The sequence below is a fragment of the Bacidia gigantensis genome (assembly GCF_019456465.1).
Source record: "Bacidia gigantensis strain McMullin 20006 chromosome Unknown contig_231, whole genome shotgun sequence".
In the NCBI taxonomy this organism is placed as follows: domain Eukaryota; kingdom Fungi; phylum Ascomycota; class Lecanoromycetes; order Lecanorales; family Ramalinaceae; genus Bacidia; species Bacidia gigantensis.
Genome location: NW_025408598.1, coordinates 1963114 through 1978372, shown reverse-complemented (window position 1 = coordinate 1978372; position 15259 = coordinate 1963114). Strand labels below are relative to the sequence as shown.

Genomic DNA, 15259 nt, shown 5'->3' with positions numbered 1-15259 from the left:
TCACATGACGAGTGCACAAGGCTGAGCTGTCACTATCTTGCTCTATTGATAAGAGTCTAGGATATCCTCAAGTCATCCATCATCCCGCACTGTGAATGAGTAACATTTTGGGGGACTGTGAGCAAGGAAGACAAGCATTCACGACTCCATTGTACTATTTCTCCGCCTTTTGTTGTGCGGCTGAAAGTCTCCCTCTCCATCACACCGATTCATCTGGCTCTTGATCTCTGCTCAGAAATCACGAAGGGTAAAGCTGAGCTCGTAGAGCTGCACTACTAGACGCAGAACCCTGTCATTAAGAGCCAAGCAGCTCTTGGAAGTAGAGCATTATACAAAGCATCTAAAGTCTTTGCCAATGTGAAGTATCCAATTTCTATTATTAACCAAGGAGAAACTTTTGCGTATATTTGAGTCATGTCTTTAGTCTTTTGCAAATCTTCTCATGCGGATCGAGCTCTTACTCGACAGCAATCGAGTGTCTGGGGGACTCGAGATCATATCTGCCAAGACGCTTACCGTTTTAAGTTTAGCGCCCGTTTAGTTTCTTGGCAACAAAATCCTTCCATTAAGTTCCTTCTCACCCACGTTTTCGCTATTTCTCTCCCTCCCTCGCTTCCATTCAAGTTTTCTTAAACATCGAGACCTGTATCTCGCAGTCTACGCTCTAGCTTCTCTAGTACTTCGAGGACCTCCGAATGAAAGGCAGTCTGTGATGCATCATCCAGAAATTTGCCTCCATGGTAGTTTTCCCATCCCATTAGTTTCTTGATAATCCTATGATAAGGCACAGGCATGCCCGAAGATCTCAACTCTGATAGCCGCTTTGCTTGCTCGTCGGTCAAAAGGTCATTCCCTCCGCTAGTATCGTCAAGATATCGCCGCTTCAGATCTTGGACGTCAGAACAATAGGCGATTTGTAAGAAGAGGGTCCCCAGACGGTGTATGGAAATCTTCTGGGAATCTAGGAGGGAAGGCGAATCGGTTATTTCCGACTTGCAGACCTCGGCGCTAAGATGAGGTGCCGTTACACGAATGGGCTCCATGGTTTGCTGCTCAATGTTATCGAAGAAATTGATCTTACTGCTCTCCAAACAAGCTTTGGCCCATGGCGATGAGAAATAGCGAAGAAAAGCGATTGATATCATCTTTGAAAGACGTATACGCTGGTAAATGGAGAAGAGCCGTAGTGTTTCTTTCTGCAGCGAGATAAGCCTGCTCAACGAGACGACACAATGGATATCAGTATCCGAGGTTCCTTTCTCCGGGTACACAAGATCCTTCCGCTCGGTGCTGTTGTAAAGTATACCGATAGATGGAATGACTTCGGGCGTACAGTCACAAGATCGGATTAAGTATTTGCAAAAATCGCCCTGTATTGGATCCTCAGGAGTTGACACAGTAGCCGCGGATATTTCGTCATTGTGCTTTTTGGGCCCTCGAAATGGTACAAATAATCTGACCCGCTTCCGGGCTCTGCCCTCATCGCATGAAGGAATCGTCTTCTTCTCTGGTGTCAGAGTCCTTTTTTGGCTGCTACAGTCATTCTCTAAGGTATTTAGAATGGTTTTGACTGCAAATCGGTACATTTTCGAATGCTTCGACGCTCCTGAAAATGCCAGCTTGAACTGAAGATGTCTCTCAAGTGCTTCACTACTAATCAGATGTGCCTCCTCAACGCACAAAAGTGCATGATGCCAGTCGTGCTCACTACAAGCTTGTGATAGAGCAGTGTACAATCCGTGAGAAGCTTCGCCGACTTCGCGATCATGTCGAAGGTCGCGACGAGTAATTAGATCAAAAGCTGGCAATTCACAACTTTGCACAGTATGCCGACAGTCTATTAGTCTCATGAACTCGACATTGAGAGCCGTCAGAATGTCAACATTCTGCTGAAGACGTGTTCCTGCAAACGAGAATTGCACTTTTCTGGATATGGCTTTTCTCGCTTTGCGGGCAGAGTTCTTGCCCGTTCTGTGGCGCTAGCTTATAGTATTAGATGGCCGTTCGTGCATGCCTCACTTCACATACCTGGCTCTCTGCCTCGAGTGTGTCCACAAGCATCCGATGCTCGGGTAATAAGTTCTGGAGAATCTCCAGCATTCGCTTGACCGTCTCCATGCACTGATTCAGTGTTTCATCCGTAGGATTCATACCATGTGACTTCAATAAATGGTCAGAAATTGGCTGATCATTGGATTCTTTGCGCTCCATCATCTGTGTGGCATCTGAGTGGGAAACGAACTCTGAGAGTAGCCGTATACATTGTGTACGAAAAATTAGATCTTGGTTATTGACTCGCAAGACATAATGAGAAGCCTCGGTCGAGAAACAGCGGTATCGCTGGCAAGGGCGGAGGCACAACTTCCGATAATTTTCCGCGGCGGACACCAATAGTGGAAGAACGCCAATGATCAAACTGGCCTCTCCAGCTCCTGACATTTCTCGGTTTCACAGGATGATAGATCGTCCCCGGTTTATCGAAGAAGACAAACCCTTGGATTTTTTTTACGTGACTCTGAGTGTAATGATCATGGATTATATGTGAACGCCAAAAGGTGGCGCATTCACATAGCCCCCATTATTCAAACTGTCTCCGGGGCTAACTTCGAATGCCAATTTAGGGCAACCTATAAAAGTTACATCAGGAGGCTGTGCCGAGGGAGCCTTGTGCCCAACCTTAGTCGCAGCAGCTGTAGTCTCTACAAGTATATACAGGATTTGGTGACCTTTGACATAGACATGTTCAACCCTTTCAAAAAATTCTTTTCTGAAATTGACCTCTAGGCTTGTTCAAACTTTTTTCTGCCATGTCGACAACGATTGCTGACGCTTACAACCTCTGTATCAAGATATTTTATCTTGCTTGCGATTCTGACGGCGCAAACATGGAATACAGCCAAGCGGTACCCATAGAGTCTATGCGCAACGAGCTAGCTCGATTACAGCTCTGGGGCGATGATTTGGAGATTGACTCTCTCGACTTAGGTCTATATCCAGGGGACCATCTCAAAATGGATGTGTTGGAACATTTAATGGAGATTGTGCAGTTTCTCTCTCACCAAATGCCGTCGCTGCTCCGAAACGAGCAGCACATGGGGCTTGAAATGCTCTACCACTGGAAGAAACTATGTATGGATGCAAACATTCGTAAGAACGCTGGGAAGGCCGAGATATCAGACTCTGACAGTGTTGACTTCGACGATGACCTGGAGGATGCTATTGAATTGATAGGCTTTAGAACAACATGCCTGCTAGAGCTCTCACCAATCCTAGAGCAATTGATCGAAGCCAGAAAGAAGGCTGAAAGGTCAGAGATTGACAGCGAACTTCCGATAACACACGGCTATGCCTTTCATTATTCCAGAGCACTTCGCGATCGGTTCCCTGAAGCATCCCAAACGTTGCTCGATCGACTTGGGCAAGCCAATGAACAAAGACACAGAATCCTTCGAGAAAGACATGCGAAATATCAGAGTCAAAGCGAACATATCGCGTCTCTACTCTCGAAAACCGTCGCAAGCCAATCAGCTTTTCATGATTCGGGCATAGGGACGACAGAGTCCGCGAACAGTGTCTATCCTAGAAGTAATACGAGTCTCTCATCTTTCGCCTCAAGCAAAACACAAGAAACCGCCGGTCTGAGGGTACCTCCAGCGCCAAAGGAGGTGATTGGTCGAAAAGCTTTCGTTTGTCGCTATTGCTTGGAGGTGCAGCGTAAGATCACAAGTCGCAGCCTGTGGAAGTAAGATCATTCATCCAAGATACTTTCGTTACTGACCGGGATAGAAAGCATGTCTATTCAGATCTTTGCGCGTATATTTGTACATCTGAGGACTGCGCTCAGGCTAGTAGTCTCTTCACCAACAGAAGTTCATGGGCGGATCACGAAAGCTCCCATGATCCCACACGTATTTGTGTAAGATGCCAGCAGCATTACACTGATGATCATCACTGCCAGAAGAGGGTTGCCACTAGAAGATCTCTGCGCTCACAGAAAGCCACAGGTCAAGCAACAGACGACACAATCAAGAGTCCTTCTCAAGACCAGAGAATTTGTCCTCTATGTCAAGAGTGTTCCGCCCAATCACAAGAAAGTTTCATCCGCCATTTAGCACAGCATTTGGAAGAAATTGCTTTGATGGCACTTCCGCCAAGTTACGATGAAGATAGTGACTATTCATCGTGTGAGGACGATGACAACCGTAACGAAAAGCGAGAGTATACTGACAAAATCTTAAATCAAACTACTGAAGAGAGAGACACTTATGCTGGGCTCTACCTTGACACTGAACGTCAATCGCATGAACCTGACTTACCAGATACCTTCTTGAAATCTCAAAAACCCTCGGCATCCTCCACACAAAAGGCTATATTACATTGCTTAGCCCCCCGGTGCACTTATCAAACAGACCGTCTTCACGACCTTAAGCGTCACAAGCAGAGCAGCCATGATACTCCAGAAGACCTGTATAAAGCCGGGGTACTGACAGATTGTCCGTACGATGACTGCGGACACGTTGGGAAAAACGGCTTTAAACGTAAGGATCATCTGCGAGATCATACCAGACGCTGGCATATGATGGACCTACCAAAGGAGATGGGAGGAACAGGCAAGAAGGTGCCTCCACCATCGAAGAAATAAATCCATGGGAAGAAGATCCTACCGTTCGTCAACCTCAGCCGGATCGATCTTCATTAATGCAGGTTAATACGACTTTTCACGGCCACACCACATCATCCGTAATATGAATTGAAACTTAGCAAGACCTGATTAGCTCATATGAACAACTCTCTCCATCACTAATGCATACCTACGTAAACATGCACAGAACTCTGTAGCTCGAGCGTTCAAATTCCATGCCACGTTCCCAATCCCAATTCTGCGAAGGACTACCATGTGCCATGACCTGCGTCTCAGACTCAAACCTCCTGACGAAGAGTGCAGCAGAGTTTGCTTACCAACGTGCTCGCAGCAACAGATGATTGACGATGAAGTCCATTACTCGCGATCGAACACCGTGCCTCTACTTATTATTGAATGAGACACGTCCAAGTACTAGTAGCGTCATAAGTCAATGGAAGAAATCTCACTAATTCAGTCAGAAACAAATCCCCCCCTCCCCACCCCAAAAGCAAGCACGTCCAGAAAAAAACATCTTAGTAAAAGGATAATTCGGCACTTCAATACATACTTCGACATATAGACTACACATCAATGCTCAAACCTCCCTACAAAGCCCCCGTCCCCTCCTAACCATCCACCCACAAAGCGCAGGCTCCAACCACACGCCTACAAACCCCGCTAGCATAATGCCCGCTGAATCACTGACACTGACGGCGCTGAGTGCGAATTCGCGCTCTCCATCCCCATCCCCTTCCCCTTCCCCTTCCCCTCCCCCTCCCCCTCCCCCTCCCTCTTCCCCTTCCTCATCCCCACCTTCCCGACAGCCCGCCCGCCCACCCGCCCGCCTCCCCACCCCCTCCTGCACCTCAGCAAAACAATTCACATAAACCCCGCCGCCCAGCAAGCCCTCCCACAAACACACAACCATAACGACCCACACCCCTCCCCCTCCCCCTTGCCCTTCCCTGTCTGGCAGAAACCCTACCAGGCACTGAAGCAGTAAGAGGAAGAAGTTCAGACACTGGAGGAGCGAGGGGAGGTAGAGGTTGTGGAAGCGGATGAAGGGGGTGGAGGAGCGGGAGATGAAGACGGTGAGTTGGTAGAGGAAGGCGTAGGTGGGGTAGATGGCGCGGAGGGAGGTGAAGGGGTTGCTAAGGGTTGGGGTTGGGGTGTGGTGGGAGGGGTTGGTGGAAAGGGTGGGGAGGGGGAAGAGGAGGAGCGGGTATAGAGAGAGGTTGATGAGATATTCGGACGTGTAGACTAGGAGGAGGGGAGCCATGCTGGAAAAGGGAGGGTTAGCGGGTGGGGAAAGGTGGGGTTGGGGGTGTGGATATGGAGAGGAGGGTGATGGAGGGAGGGGGAAAGATGAGGAAAGGGGGGGGGGGGGAGGGTACTAAGGAATGAAAAGCGATCGCGACCGACGCAGGTTTTGAGCGAAGGTCTGGAGCCACCTCCTCTCCACCCGTACGATTGGTGACGTCCTGGTGTGTGGAGACTGCGCGAGCAGTCCGTCTTCTGCTCCATCTTCTTCGTGAGAAATCCCCAACATAGGATCTCTTTCGTGCGCGCTATTCTCATCACCACTCACATCCACGGAACTAGATCGCTGCTTTACGAGCGCTTTCTTCCTCTTCAAAGGCCCCTTCGGCAAGACGCCAAAGAAGGCGACGAGCATCACAAGAGGCAGGGCCGAGCTCACGAGCAGTGTCCGCTCGGAGCTCAGACCGAATGAGACCGTGAAGAGAGCATACATGCCCGCTCCTAGCAGCCCTGCACCGCCTGTTCCACTGCCCCATGCCGCGAGAGCGAAGGGGCCATAGAAGTGTGTGAGACCCAGGAAGCTGAGCTCGCCTGCGCCAGAGCTCAGACTTGCCAGTATAACGCCGGCCATCTTTGTGGATATGACGCTGCTGTCTGGGTGCGGGAGGGAGCTCCAAATTGTGGGTTTGGTGTTCAGGGCAGAAGAAGGGGGTTTTGTAGGGGTTGTAGGGGTGGTAGGGCCGGTGGCGAGAGCAACGAGGAGCATGCCCCATGTTGAGAGGATGACGAAGATGCAGACGCGGACGCTATAGGGGACGGATTGGATTATGTAGGGCAGGATGAGTTTTGCGATGAAGGAAGGCACGACGTCGCAGAGGAGGACGACGGATTTTGGGACGGAGGGACCGACGAGGTCGAGAGCTGCGGAGAGGATGAGGACGTAGAGGATGTTGTTGATGAGGCCTAAAGGGGATAGTCAGTTAGGTATTAAGCTTTGCCTGGGTACTCTGTCGAAAAAGAGCCGGGGACCGATGGGATGTAGCTTCAATGACGAAGACCATGAGCTTACCAAAGAGCCAGAATGCGACGAGGACTTGAGGATCTGCACCCTGGAAGATGCGTCTGATACGTGCGCGGTACATGTGGAGAGTGACTGATGGGGAGAACGGGACAGTGAACATGATTTGCTACTTAGGCATGCTGGTTCTAGTGATCATGTGCGTGGGCTGATCGCCAGCTGAGCTTCATGCACTGCGCTGCATAATTGATGAATGCAGGCGCTCGGACAGCTGAAGAATGGTGGCGTAATCATCATGCATCGCATTGCATCTTCTGGATACCATTTCTGATGGTAATATACGGATTTGGATAGATACAATGCGATGTTAAGGAGCTCGATGTCAAATTCCCTTATCGGGCCAGCTACGGCAAGCTAAGGTGCCAGTGACGTACGATAGGGGCGACAGGCGACAGGGGTCGGGCCCAAAGAGCGTTAGAGTTTGTCTCCGGGAAGGGAAATGGCCCCAATCTTAGCGCGCCAAACGTTCCGGGCCCTGCTTCAGCTTGATCCTGCTCCATCCTGCTTCCCTTCACGCTCCCACGCAGACCCATCCATCCTCTGCAGCACCGTCGATCCTTCATGCACCTGCTCTGCTGTGCTATTCAGATCTCCACCATATGATTGCCATCATGTTCTTAACTTCCATCTATCGTTGATACTGACCGGTTCATCTCCACATTCGAGTCTATTGTCTTAGACAATCTCATGCGCTCCCTTTCAGCCATGGATCCTCGACCGCACCACCCCTCCTACACGACTCGGCCACCTTCACAACCGGTGTTGCACGGTCCTGCGACTCCCTCGATGTCCTCCTTTCACCCTCCTCATACCCATCTGCGGCAAGAAGCTCCCCCACAGCAAACAGGCTTCCGGGACAACAGCTTCTTTCCAAGCAAAGACGATAGAAATGGGTTCGCGCAATCACAATTACTACAACAGCATCAAGAAGAGCGGGACAAGAATTTCAGGATCGCCGTACAAGCAGAGAAGCTCTATGGGCAGGGGGCCAAGATCTCCCAGATGCAGTGGGATGAAGCAAGATTCATTCTCGAAAGAGACGAGACAGAACAAAGGCGGAGGCAAGAAGTAGCTGAGAGGATGGCGTATAACGGCATAAATGGTGGAAGACCAGAGTGGACGAGTGCGAGTCCGTCAAGAGGTGAGTGATTGTGGTTTCTTATCGCACATTTGCATTGTGCTTCTACACTGTTCAACTGGAACATTGCGACTCGACGGCAACCACCCAGGATCAGACAATACCGTCTGTGGCCTTGCACTTGACTGTCACCAATCTGCTATTGTGCAGCCCACTAATCACATCAACTTCGTGGCTATGACGCTTTCAAACGAAAAAGCGCCGAGCAAGAGCTCAATCGATGACGACAGCGGCTGTGCGATGTTTGATCTCGGTCCACGCCTCACAGCACGACAACAACATCAAACGCGACACAGATCATCTTGCGCCCGTCTCAGATACCCCTATACACCCGTCAAAGACGTGACACGACTCTCCCATCTATTGAGACTCCGCTGCTGCAGCTTCTCCACACGATTTTGGTCCCGAGATCTCGGCGCAGCGGGAACTAGATCGAGCTAGAATCCTTGGCGTGACACTAGCAAACGAACTAACCTTAAATCTGGCGTCGCGACTCCTTAAAGCAGAAAGAAGGGAAAAATAATAATAATCTAGGAAGTGTCCGCTGACTTCACGTGTCCACAGCTTCATCATGGACTTCTTCCCTACCCCCGCCACCGCCTCCCCCAACTGCTTTCCCTCCATCGCTTCATCCGCCTACTCAGCTTGATGAACCTTCAGGACCACGGGCGCATCGATCAAGTTCGCCCAGGATGTACGGTAAGCATCCTTGTCGCGCATCACCCCGCAATTTCCCCCATCAACCAAACAGTCTGTCCATGCACAACCATACTGACAATAGCCATGTAGCACCTCAAAATCACTCTGCTACGCTGCAAAACCATACATCTGCCTTACCTCCTCCTCCACCCCTCTTCACAGGTCGATCTATCCATGGCCCCGCCTCCCCGCCTTACACTGCCCAGCAGTTACACCAACCCCGCGATCGCCCTCCTCTCTCCACCATAGTCCCGCCTACGCGAGATCTCCCGACACCTACATCCTCGGTCAAGCCAAGCAGCATGTCGATATCCTCCATGCTGGGATCAGAACCTACAAAGCCACGCGAACCGACCACTCACTCTCTCTTGAATGGTGCATCTCCCATTCATTCCTATCCACCAACAGCCCTACATAGCACAGCCACTTCACCTACAAAGCCCTCATATAGCAATATGACAAGACAACAAGTCTCTCCAGAGGGACCGAATTACATGTTGGGGGCGAAAAATCGGTTCCGCGCAGATTCTGGAGGCTACCCGCTGGGCGCAAGATCTTCCATCAGATCGGACTCTCCGCTCCAGCGACAATATCAATCAAGTGAGATGACCCAGGTGTCTCCCAGATCTGATCAGGGCGCCGTACAAGAGTGGCCGGTTAGACAAGAAAGACGCTCGGATCCAGATCGGCTGTCGGGCCGGCCTACCAGCCAACCGAGCGGACAATACGATTCAATAGAAGAGATCAACAGGAGGCATGCAGATTTGAACGCGCGACCACCCTCTTTGCACAAGCAAGAACCTCAGAAGGACTATCATAGCCATCGATCAGATCAGGGACAACGCTCCTCGTATAACTTCTTGAATCGGCAGTCCCATCCAAACAAATCAGATGGACAAGAACAACCGCGAAGAGTGAATCATGAAACACCCAATGATCGCGCTCAACCTTCAAAGTATCCCTTCTTATCAGCATCAAGTGGTCCGCAGCTCCAGGCCCGTGCCCCATCGCCACAAAACAGTTTCCATAAAGCATCAGACCAAAGACAAGCCGACGTACAAAAAGGGCCAATGGGACCTGATGCATTGCGTCGCATTCGGGATGAACGATTGGGCAACGTGCCAAGCCTGACGCAAAGGACTTTGAGCGAACCAAGACCGAATTTCATGGAGACCTTGGAAGGGAAAGAGCGCAAAGACGAACAAAGATTTCATCCGACTGTTTTGGAGATGGAAAGGTCCGAAAGTTTCGACGGTGTGATGCCTTCAGCGAAAGACGGTGAACACTCTCACCGGAAATCACTAGCGATCCTGCTTGAAAACCACCGGCGCGCGGGCCGTGTGTCGCCGCTACCACAGCCTGTTCATGGAGCTCAAAGCCGCACAAATGGACCCTCACGTGACCCTGGTATCAAGAACGAGTTCTCCAAGGTGTTCATGGGCGTTGGAAGTGGCGCTGGACTTGGTGGAAGCGGGGCCTCCACACCATTTCCGCCAAGCCCTAAACAAAACGATGATCAGCGTCTTCCTGGTGGGCATCGCGTGGATTTGGAGATGTCGAGATCGAGGAATGGATCAAGAATGGGCAAACGGCGAAAGATTAATGATGAAAGTAAAGACGCAGATGCTACAATGACAAATGGAGGTGGTGATAAGGCGAAAAGGACGCGACATCACCACCATCATGCTGCACAGTAAATCCAGTGACTCCCTAACTATTATGACTCGCTGACCAGCTTTAGTCATCATCACCATCACCATCAAGCCGGTACTCCAGTCCGTGTAATGGGCGATCCTAACGCATCACACCATCACCATCACCACCATCACGACGGCACAATCCACTACCACCCCTCCCACTCCCACAGCAAGCCCTCCTCCACAGCTCCCCAACTCAGACAAGCTCCATCTCTACCTCCCCGCCTCCCAAAAACCACAATCGACAACACGAGCCTCTTAAAAGATATCTCCCACCTCCCACGCCGCCATCTCGGCTCCGTCCTCTACGCCCCTTCAGTCGAATCCCTCACCTCCTCCCCACCCAACCTCACAAACGATTCAAAACTCCCCTTCGCAACCTCCGGCTTCTCCCTCCCCAAGACTCTGCACCTAGAAGTCCACGCAAACTGCACCCTCCACGTCCGCATCCCGGCTCTCTACCTCACCCCTCGCGAGCGGCAGGCCGTATGCGCTCGCGCCGCCCTGTGGGGCAGCGGGGTCTACACCGACGATTCGGACCCTCTTGCCTCCGCCATCCATTCCGGCAAGATCCTCGGCGCGTGGGAGCAGGACGTCGACGCCTCCCTCATCTCGCCCGCCGAAACCGAGGAGGTACCACAGGAGCCGGAAAAGAGCAAAGCAGCAATATTGACGTTGTTGATAGTGCCGCCTCTGGACAGATACACAGGCACGATCAGGTATGGGGTGAAAAGCAGAGATTGGGGCCGTGATCATCAGGGCGCGAGTTTTCTCGTAAAGGAGATTCGGTGGGTTGATGATACTAGGGCTGTGGATGAGGAGAGGGGCGTTAAGGCGAAGAGGGAACGGGTTGGGAGAGTGGTTAGGATGGCGAGTGGACGGCTGCGAGGGAGGGAGATCGCATTGAAAGGATGGGGGGTCGCGGGTGGGGGTGGGAAGGAAGTTGTCGTCGGAGGATCTGTATAAGTATTCCGTTTTCTCGCAAGGTGGCAGTTTGTCATAGATATTCGGCGCTTCCATTCGTCTCGTATTGCAGCAGTGCGTGGGGGAGGTACGCGAATTACAGATAGATGGGATGGGATGGGGTGTGGACGGGATCTTGGGGATCAAAGTTAGTCAAATAGTCCAGCGAGCGAGCGAGCGGATGCTGTAGGCTGCTAAGCAGGTCTATTATGTGTGATATTTGAGGGAAATTCAGAGATATCATCGATCCATTCCATACTTCTAGATGCAAGAAGCTACTTAAAACGGGAGAAACTATCCCAGTCGTTCGTGAGGATTCTTGTCTGTTTTTCGCGATGCGGTGCTTGTTGACCTGCCTGCTTGCCTGCCTGCGGTGAGTTTGGCTATGCTATAGAAAAGGGGGGTGGGCTTAGGCTGAGGGGAATGGGAATGGGGGATCTGAGTGTAGGTCGGTTGTAGAAGAGGAGGGGAGGGAAGGGGGAGGGAGTGGCGCAGTGACATTACAGATTGAACGGGCGCTCTTAAAGGCCTTTGTAAAGATCATGAGATTGGTAGGTCTATTGAATGGATGTTGGGGAGGGAGATAAGAAGTGCTTTTGAGACGTGAGGCTTCATTACAAGAAATTCTATGCTCATGCGCCAGTGGGGATGTTTATTTGCTCTGCTGTGTTTAATTTGCTGCCGGGTTTCCGGTACAAAGTTTTGAGGAGTCGTGTTCATTGCTTCTCATCGCCGAGAAAGAGTGTGGATTCTTCGTATCACTTGGTTGTTTGTCTACCCTTCTCGACTGCGGATATAATCCCGGTGATGCGATCGACTATTCGTCTTTTATCAGGTAAGTTCCCTGCCTCGGGTGACCAGGAAAAGTCAGCCCACAGACCTATCCAAACTCCATCTTTCTTTGACTTCATCTCATGTCATACCCATACATCATCTCTTCCTCCGATGTCTGAGCTGTCCCTCTATCACCACGTTCCTCGTCTTTACCTCCCCGGTGGAGCCATCTCCTGCTGCCCTTTCGTCCCCTCCACACCCACACCAGCCTGCTCTACCTTCTCAATCGCCCTCTCCAGTATGTCCAAGCCTGTCTTGATCTCCTCCTCCTCAATGATCAACGGCGGCAAGAATCTCAACGTATTCGTCCCCGCCGTGATGACCAGTAGCCCCAACTCCCGTGCCGCTGTCACGATAGGTGTAGGATCCCTTGACAGTTGTAGTCCTAGTATCAATCCCATTCCTCTTGTCTCTTTCACCAAGTCAGGGAACCGCTGTCGTAAGCGCTCGAAGCCATTTTGGAAGATTATAGATTTCTTGAGGACAGCGGATTGGATATCAGGGGAGGAGAGACGGCCGAGGATGTGGTGTGCGATACGGCATGCTAAGGGGTTACCACCGAATGTGGTGCCGTGGTCGCCTGTCACGATGGCTTCGGCCACGGGTTCTGAGACCAGCGTAGCGGCGACGGGGAAGCCGTTCCCTAGCGCTTTTGCTGTCGTGAGGACATCTGGCTGTATGGTCGTATCGTTGGGCGCGATAGCATTGTGCGCCCAGAGAGCACCCGTGCGGGAAAGTCCGCTTTGTATCTCATCGTAGACAAGAACGGCGCCGACCTCGTTGCAGCGCTTGCGCAGAGCGCGGAGGAAGGAGGGATCGGCGACATTGATGCCGCCCTCGCCTTGTATTGGTTCTACCAAAACGCCGCAGGTGTTGTCTGTGATGGATTTTTCGAGGAGGGAGGTGGTGCAGTTGTAAGGGAGGTAAGAGAAGCCGGGGATGAGCGGAGAGAAGGGTGCTTGGTATTTGGGATTGGGCGTGGCGGAGAGGGAGCCCATCGTCCGTCCATGGAAGGAATTGTGGAATGTGACGAATTGTGATCGTTTTGAGGGGGACGAGGGGGAGGAAGGTGGGGTGCGTTGTCGGCCGACTTTCCGGCAGAACTTCAAGGCGGCTTCATTGGCTTCGCTACCGCTGTTGGATATGAAGGCTCGAGAGACAGTCTGAAATGCGCCAGATTGTAGGGTATTTTCTATGAGGAGCTGACAGAGGGCGCCGGTCCACGGATTGTGGTAGAGGTTCGAGGAGTGGATGAGGGTTTGTGATTGTTGGTAGAGGAGCTTGGAGATTTCAGGGTCAGCATGGCCGAGCGAGTTGACGGCTATGCCGGCGGTGAAGTCGAGGTAGCGGCGGTTTTCGATGTCCCAGAGGTGGGAGCCTTCGCCTTTGGCCATCATCGGTGGTGGGCGGACGTATGTTTTTACCATGTGTTTTGTATGTTCTGCAACGATTGCCGCGGTTTGGGAGTCTGGAGGTGGGTCATGATTTGGAAGTAAGGATTCTTTCTAGAGGAAATCAGCTGTGGGCCCTCAGAGTGGGAAAGGCGCAAACTACCTGTATGTTATTATGATCTTGTCCTGATGGGGAGGAGGTTGGTACGGCCATTGCGGAAGCGTGTCGGCGGGCAATTGACGGCCATTGCCCACTACGAGCACTGACGCTACCTCCACCTAGCCAGAGCCGACGAAGTGCAACTGAGGGTATCATGTTTGTAGCCATTGGGGTCGTTGTTGAGCCTTGAGTCATGGTCAGAAATTTGATTGATTGATATCATTTTCTTATCGATAAGAAATGCTTGGCAGTGGGGATGTAATGGAACTGAAGTGGCAGAGTTGACAACGCTTCTGCATCTCTTCAAGTGGCTGATTGGATATCTCATCCATATTGACCATTGGCCCCATTTCAACCTCGCGAATAGAACCCCCCATTGAGAGCCTGCTTGCGTGGAAGATACCCTGTCAATTCCTTCGAATACCTTGCTGCCTAGAGCTGTGGTTTCCATACCGTAGATGAGGAGATTCTCCCATGCTTACTTTCATTTTTCTATCGGCTATTTTGGTGAGCTCTTAAGGCCAACATTTGACATCTATTTACGCAGGGTACTTTCTTGATTTACATTTGCTCACATCGGCTTCCTACAGTTTAATCTAAGCCTGAGTAGCACAAGCGTTTCGAATCAACCAATCCTTGACGACACCCTGGCATTATGACTTTCAACGGACACGGATCTGAGTCCTCCACAGCTCCTGAAACTTCCATTATCTACACAGCCAATACGCCCTCTGACACCGGCTCTAACGATAACCTGGATGACCACGATTTCGTCGATGCCGGCGTGTCTCAATCTATCCCGGTGCCCTGGCCAGGCTCTACCTTTATCATCCGATCCATCTCATCTGGCCATGTCATCACGCTCCTTAACGGAAAAGTAATCCTAGCCGCTCCAGGTGGCCGAGGAAGCATCCATTGGAAGTGTGAAGAGTCTGAAGGATGGCTCGGCTTCCGCAACACTACTTCTGGTAAGCTTCTAGGTCATGATGTCAATGGCAATCTACACTGCTCGGCAAATAAACTTGACGGCTGGGAATTTTTCCAAACTAGGATGAACCCGGATGGTGGTTGTATATTACTTTTGACGCATCGCTGGCACGCATTCGATACTCGTGTGAAGCTTTGGCATGTGGGATCTAAAAAGGAGGGGGGCACAGAGAAATTGGCGAAGGTTGCAGAAGGAGGGACAGGTGGAATCACTTGGGATTTCATCAAAGTGTGACGAAGGCACATAAGTACCTACTGGGGGAGCCGGCGAGATGGATGAGAAAGATTATAGTGTGCTAGTCTGGCGGCACTGACTCAACCGGGAACAATGATCAACACGAATGCATTCATTATCCTCTGTGCTCCTTCGCATCTCAGCTCCTGCCATGAAGAACGAAAGTTTCGTCGCAGACTGTGACCTATATCCA

General features: G+C 51.2%; 6 protein-coding genes across 6 annotated transcripts; 3 read left to right on the top strand and 3 right to left on the bottom strand.

Moving 5' to 3' along the window:
* Window positions 1-629: 629 nt before the first annotated feature.
* Window positions 630-2439, bottom strand: KY384_004600 (uncharacterized protein; the record flags this gene model as incomplete). The annotated part of the gene is made up of 2 exons (XM_044813105.1): window positions 630-1979; window positions 2029-2439. 2 exons carry the CDS (start codon window positions 2437-2439, stop codon window positions 630-632), a joined length of 1761 nt encoding a protein of 586 aa, XP_044670525.1.
* A 368-nt stretch (window positions 2440-2807) lies between these two features.
* On the top strand, window positions 2808-4642 carry KY384_004599 (uncharacterized protein; the record flags this gene model as incomplete). The annotated part of the gene is made up of 2 exons (XM_044813104.1): window positions 2808-3686; window positions 3995-4642. 2 exons carry the CDS (start codon window positions 2808-2810, stop codon window positions 4640-4642), a joined length of 1527 nt encoding a protein of 508 aa, XP_044670524.1.
* Window positions 4643-6017: 1375 nt separating this feature from the next.
* Window positions 6018-7026, bottom strand: KY384_004598 (uncharacterized protein; the record flags this gene model as incomplete). The annotated part of the gene is made up of 2 exons (XM_044813103.1): window positions 6018-6847; window positions 6954-7026. The coding sequence occupies 2 exons, from the start codon at window positions 7024-7026 to the stop codon at window positions 6018-6020; spliced, it is 903 nt and encodes a 300-aa protein (XP_044670523.1).
* Window positions 7027-7667: 641 nt separating this feature from the next.
* Window positions 7668-11462, top strand: KY384_004597 (uncharacterized protein; the record flags this gene model as incomplete). The annotated part of the gene is made up of 3 exons (XM_044813102.1): window positions 7668-8103; window positions 8890-10492; window positions 10541-11462. The coding sequence occupies 3 exons, from the start codon at window positions 7668-7670 to the stop codon at window positions 11460-11462; spliced, it is 2961 nt and encodes a 986-aa protein (XP_044670522.1).
* A 980-nt stretch (window positions 11463-12442) lies between these two features.
* Window positions 12443-13720, bottom strand: ARG8 (acetylornithine aminotransferase; the record flags this gene model as incomplete). Its single annotated transcript, XM_044813101.1, has 1 exon — window positions 12443-13720. The coding sequence occupies one exon, from the start codon at window positions 13718-13720 to the stop codon at window positions 12443-12445; it is 1278 nt and encodes a 425-aa protein (XP_044670521.1).
* Window positions 13721-14499: 779 nt separating this feature from the next.
* On the top strand, window positions 14500-15131 carry KY384_004595 (uncharacterized protein; the record flags this gene model as incomplete). The annotated part of the gene is made up of 2 exons (XM_044813100.1): window positions 14500-15060; window positions 15117-15131. 2 exons carry the CDS (start codon window positions 14500-14502, stop codon window positions 15129-15131), a joined length of 576 nt encoding a protein of 191 aa, XP_044670520.1.
* Between the last annotated feature and the right edge of the window lie 128 nt (window positions 15132-15259).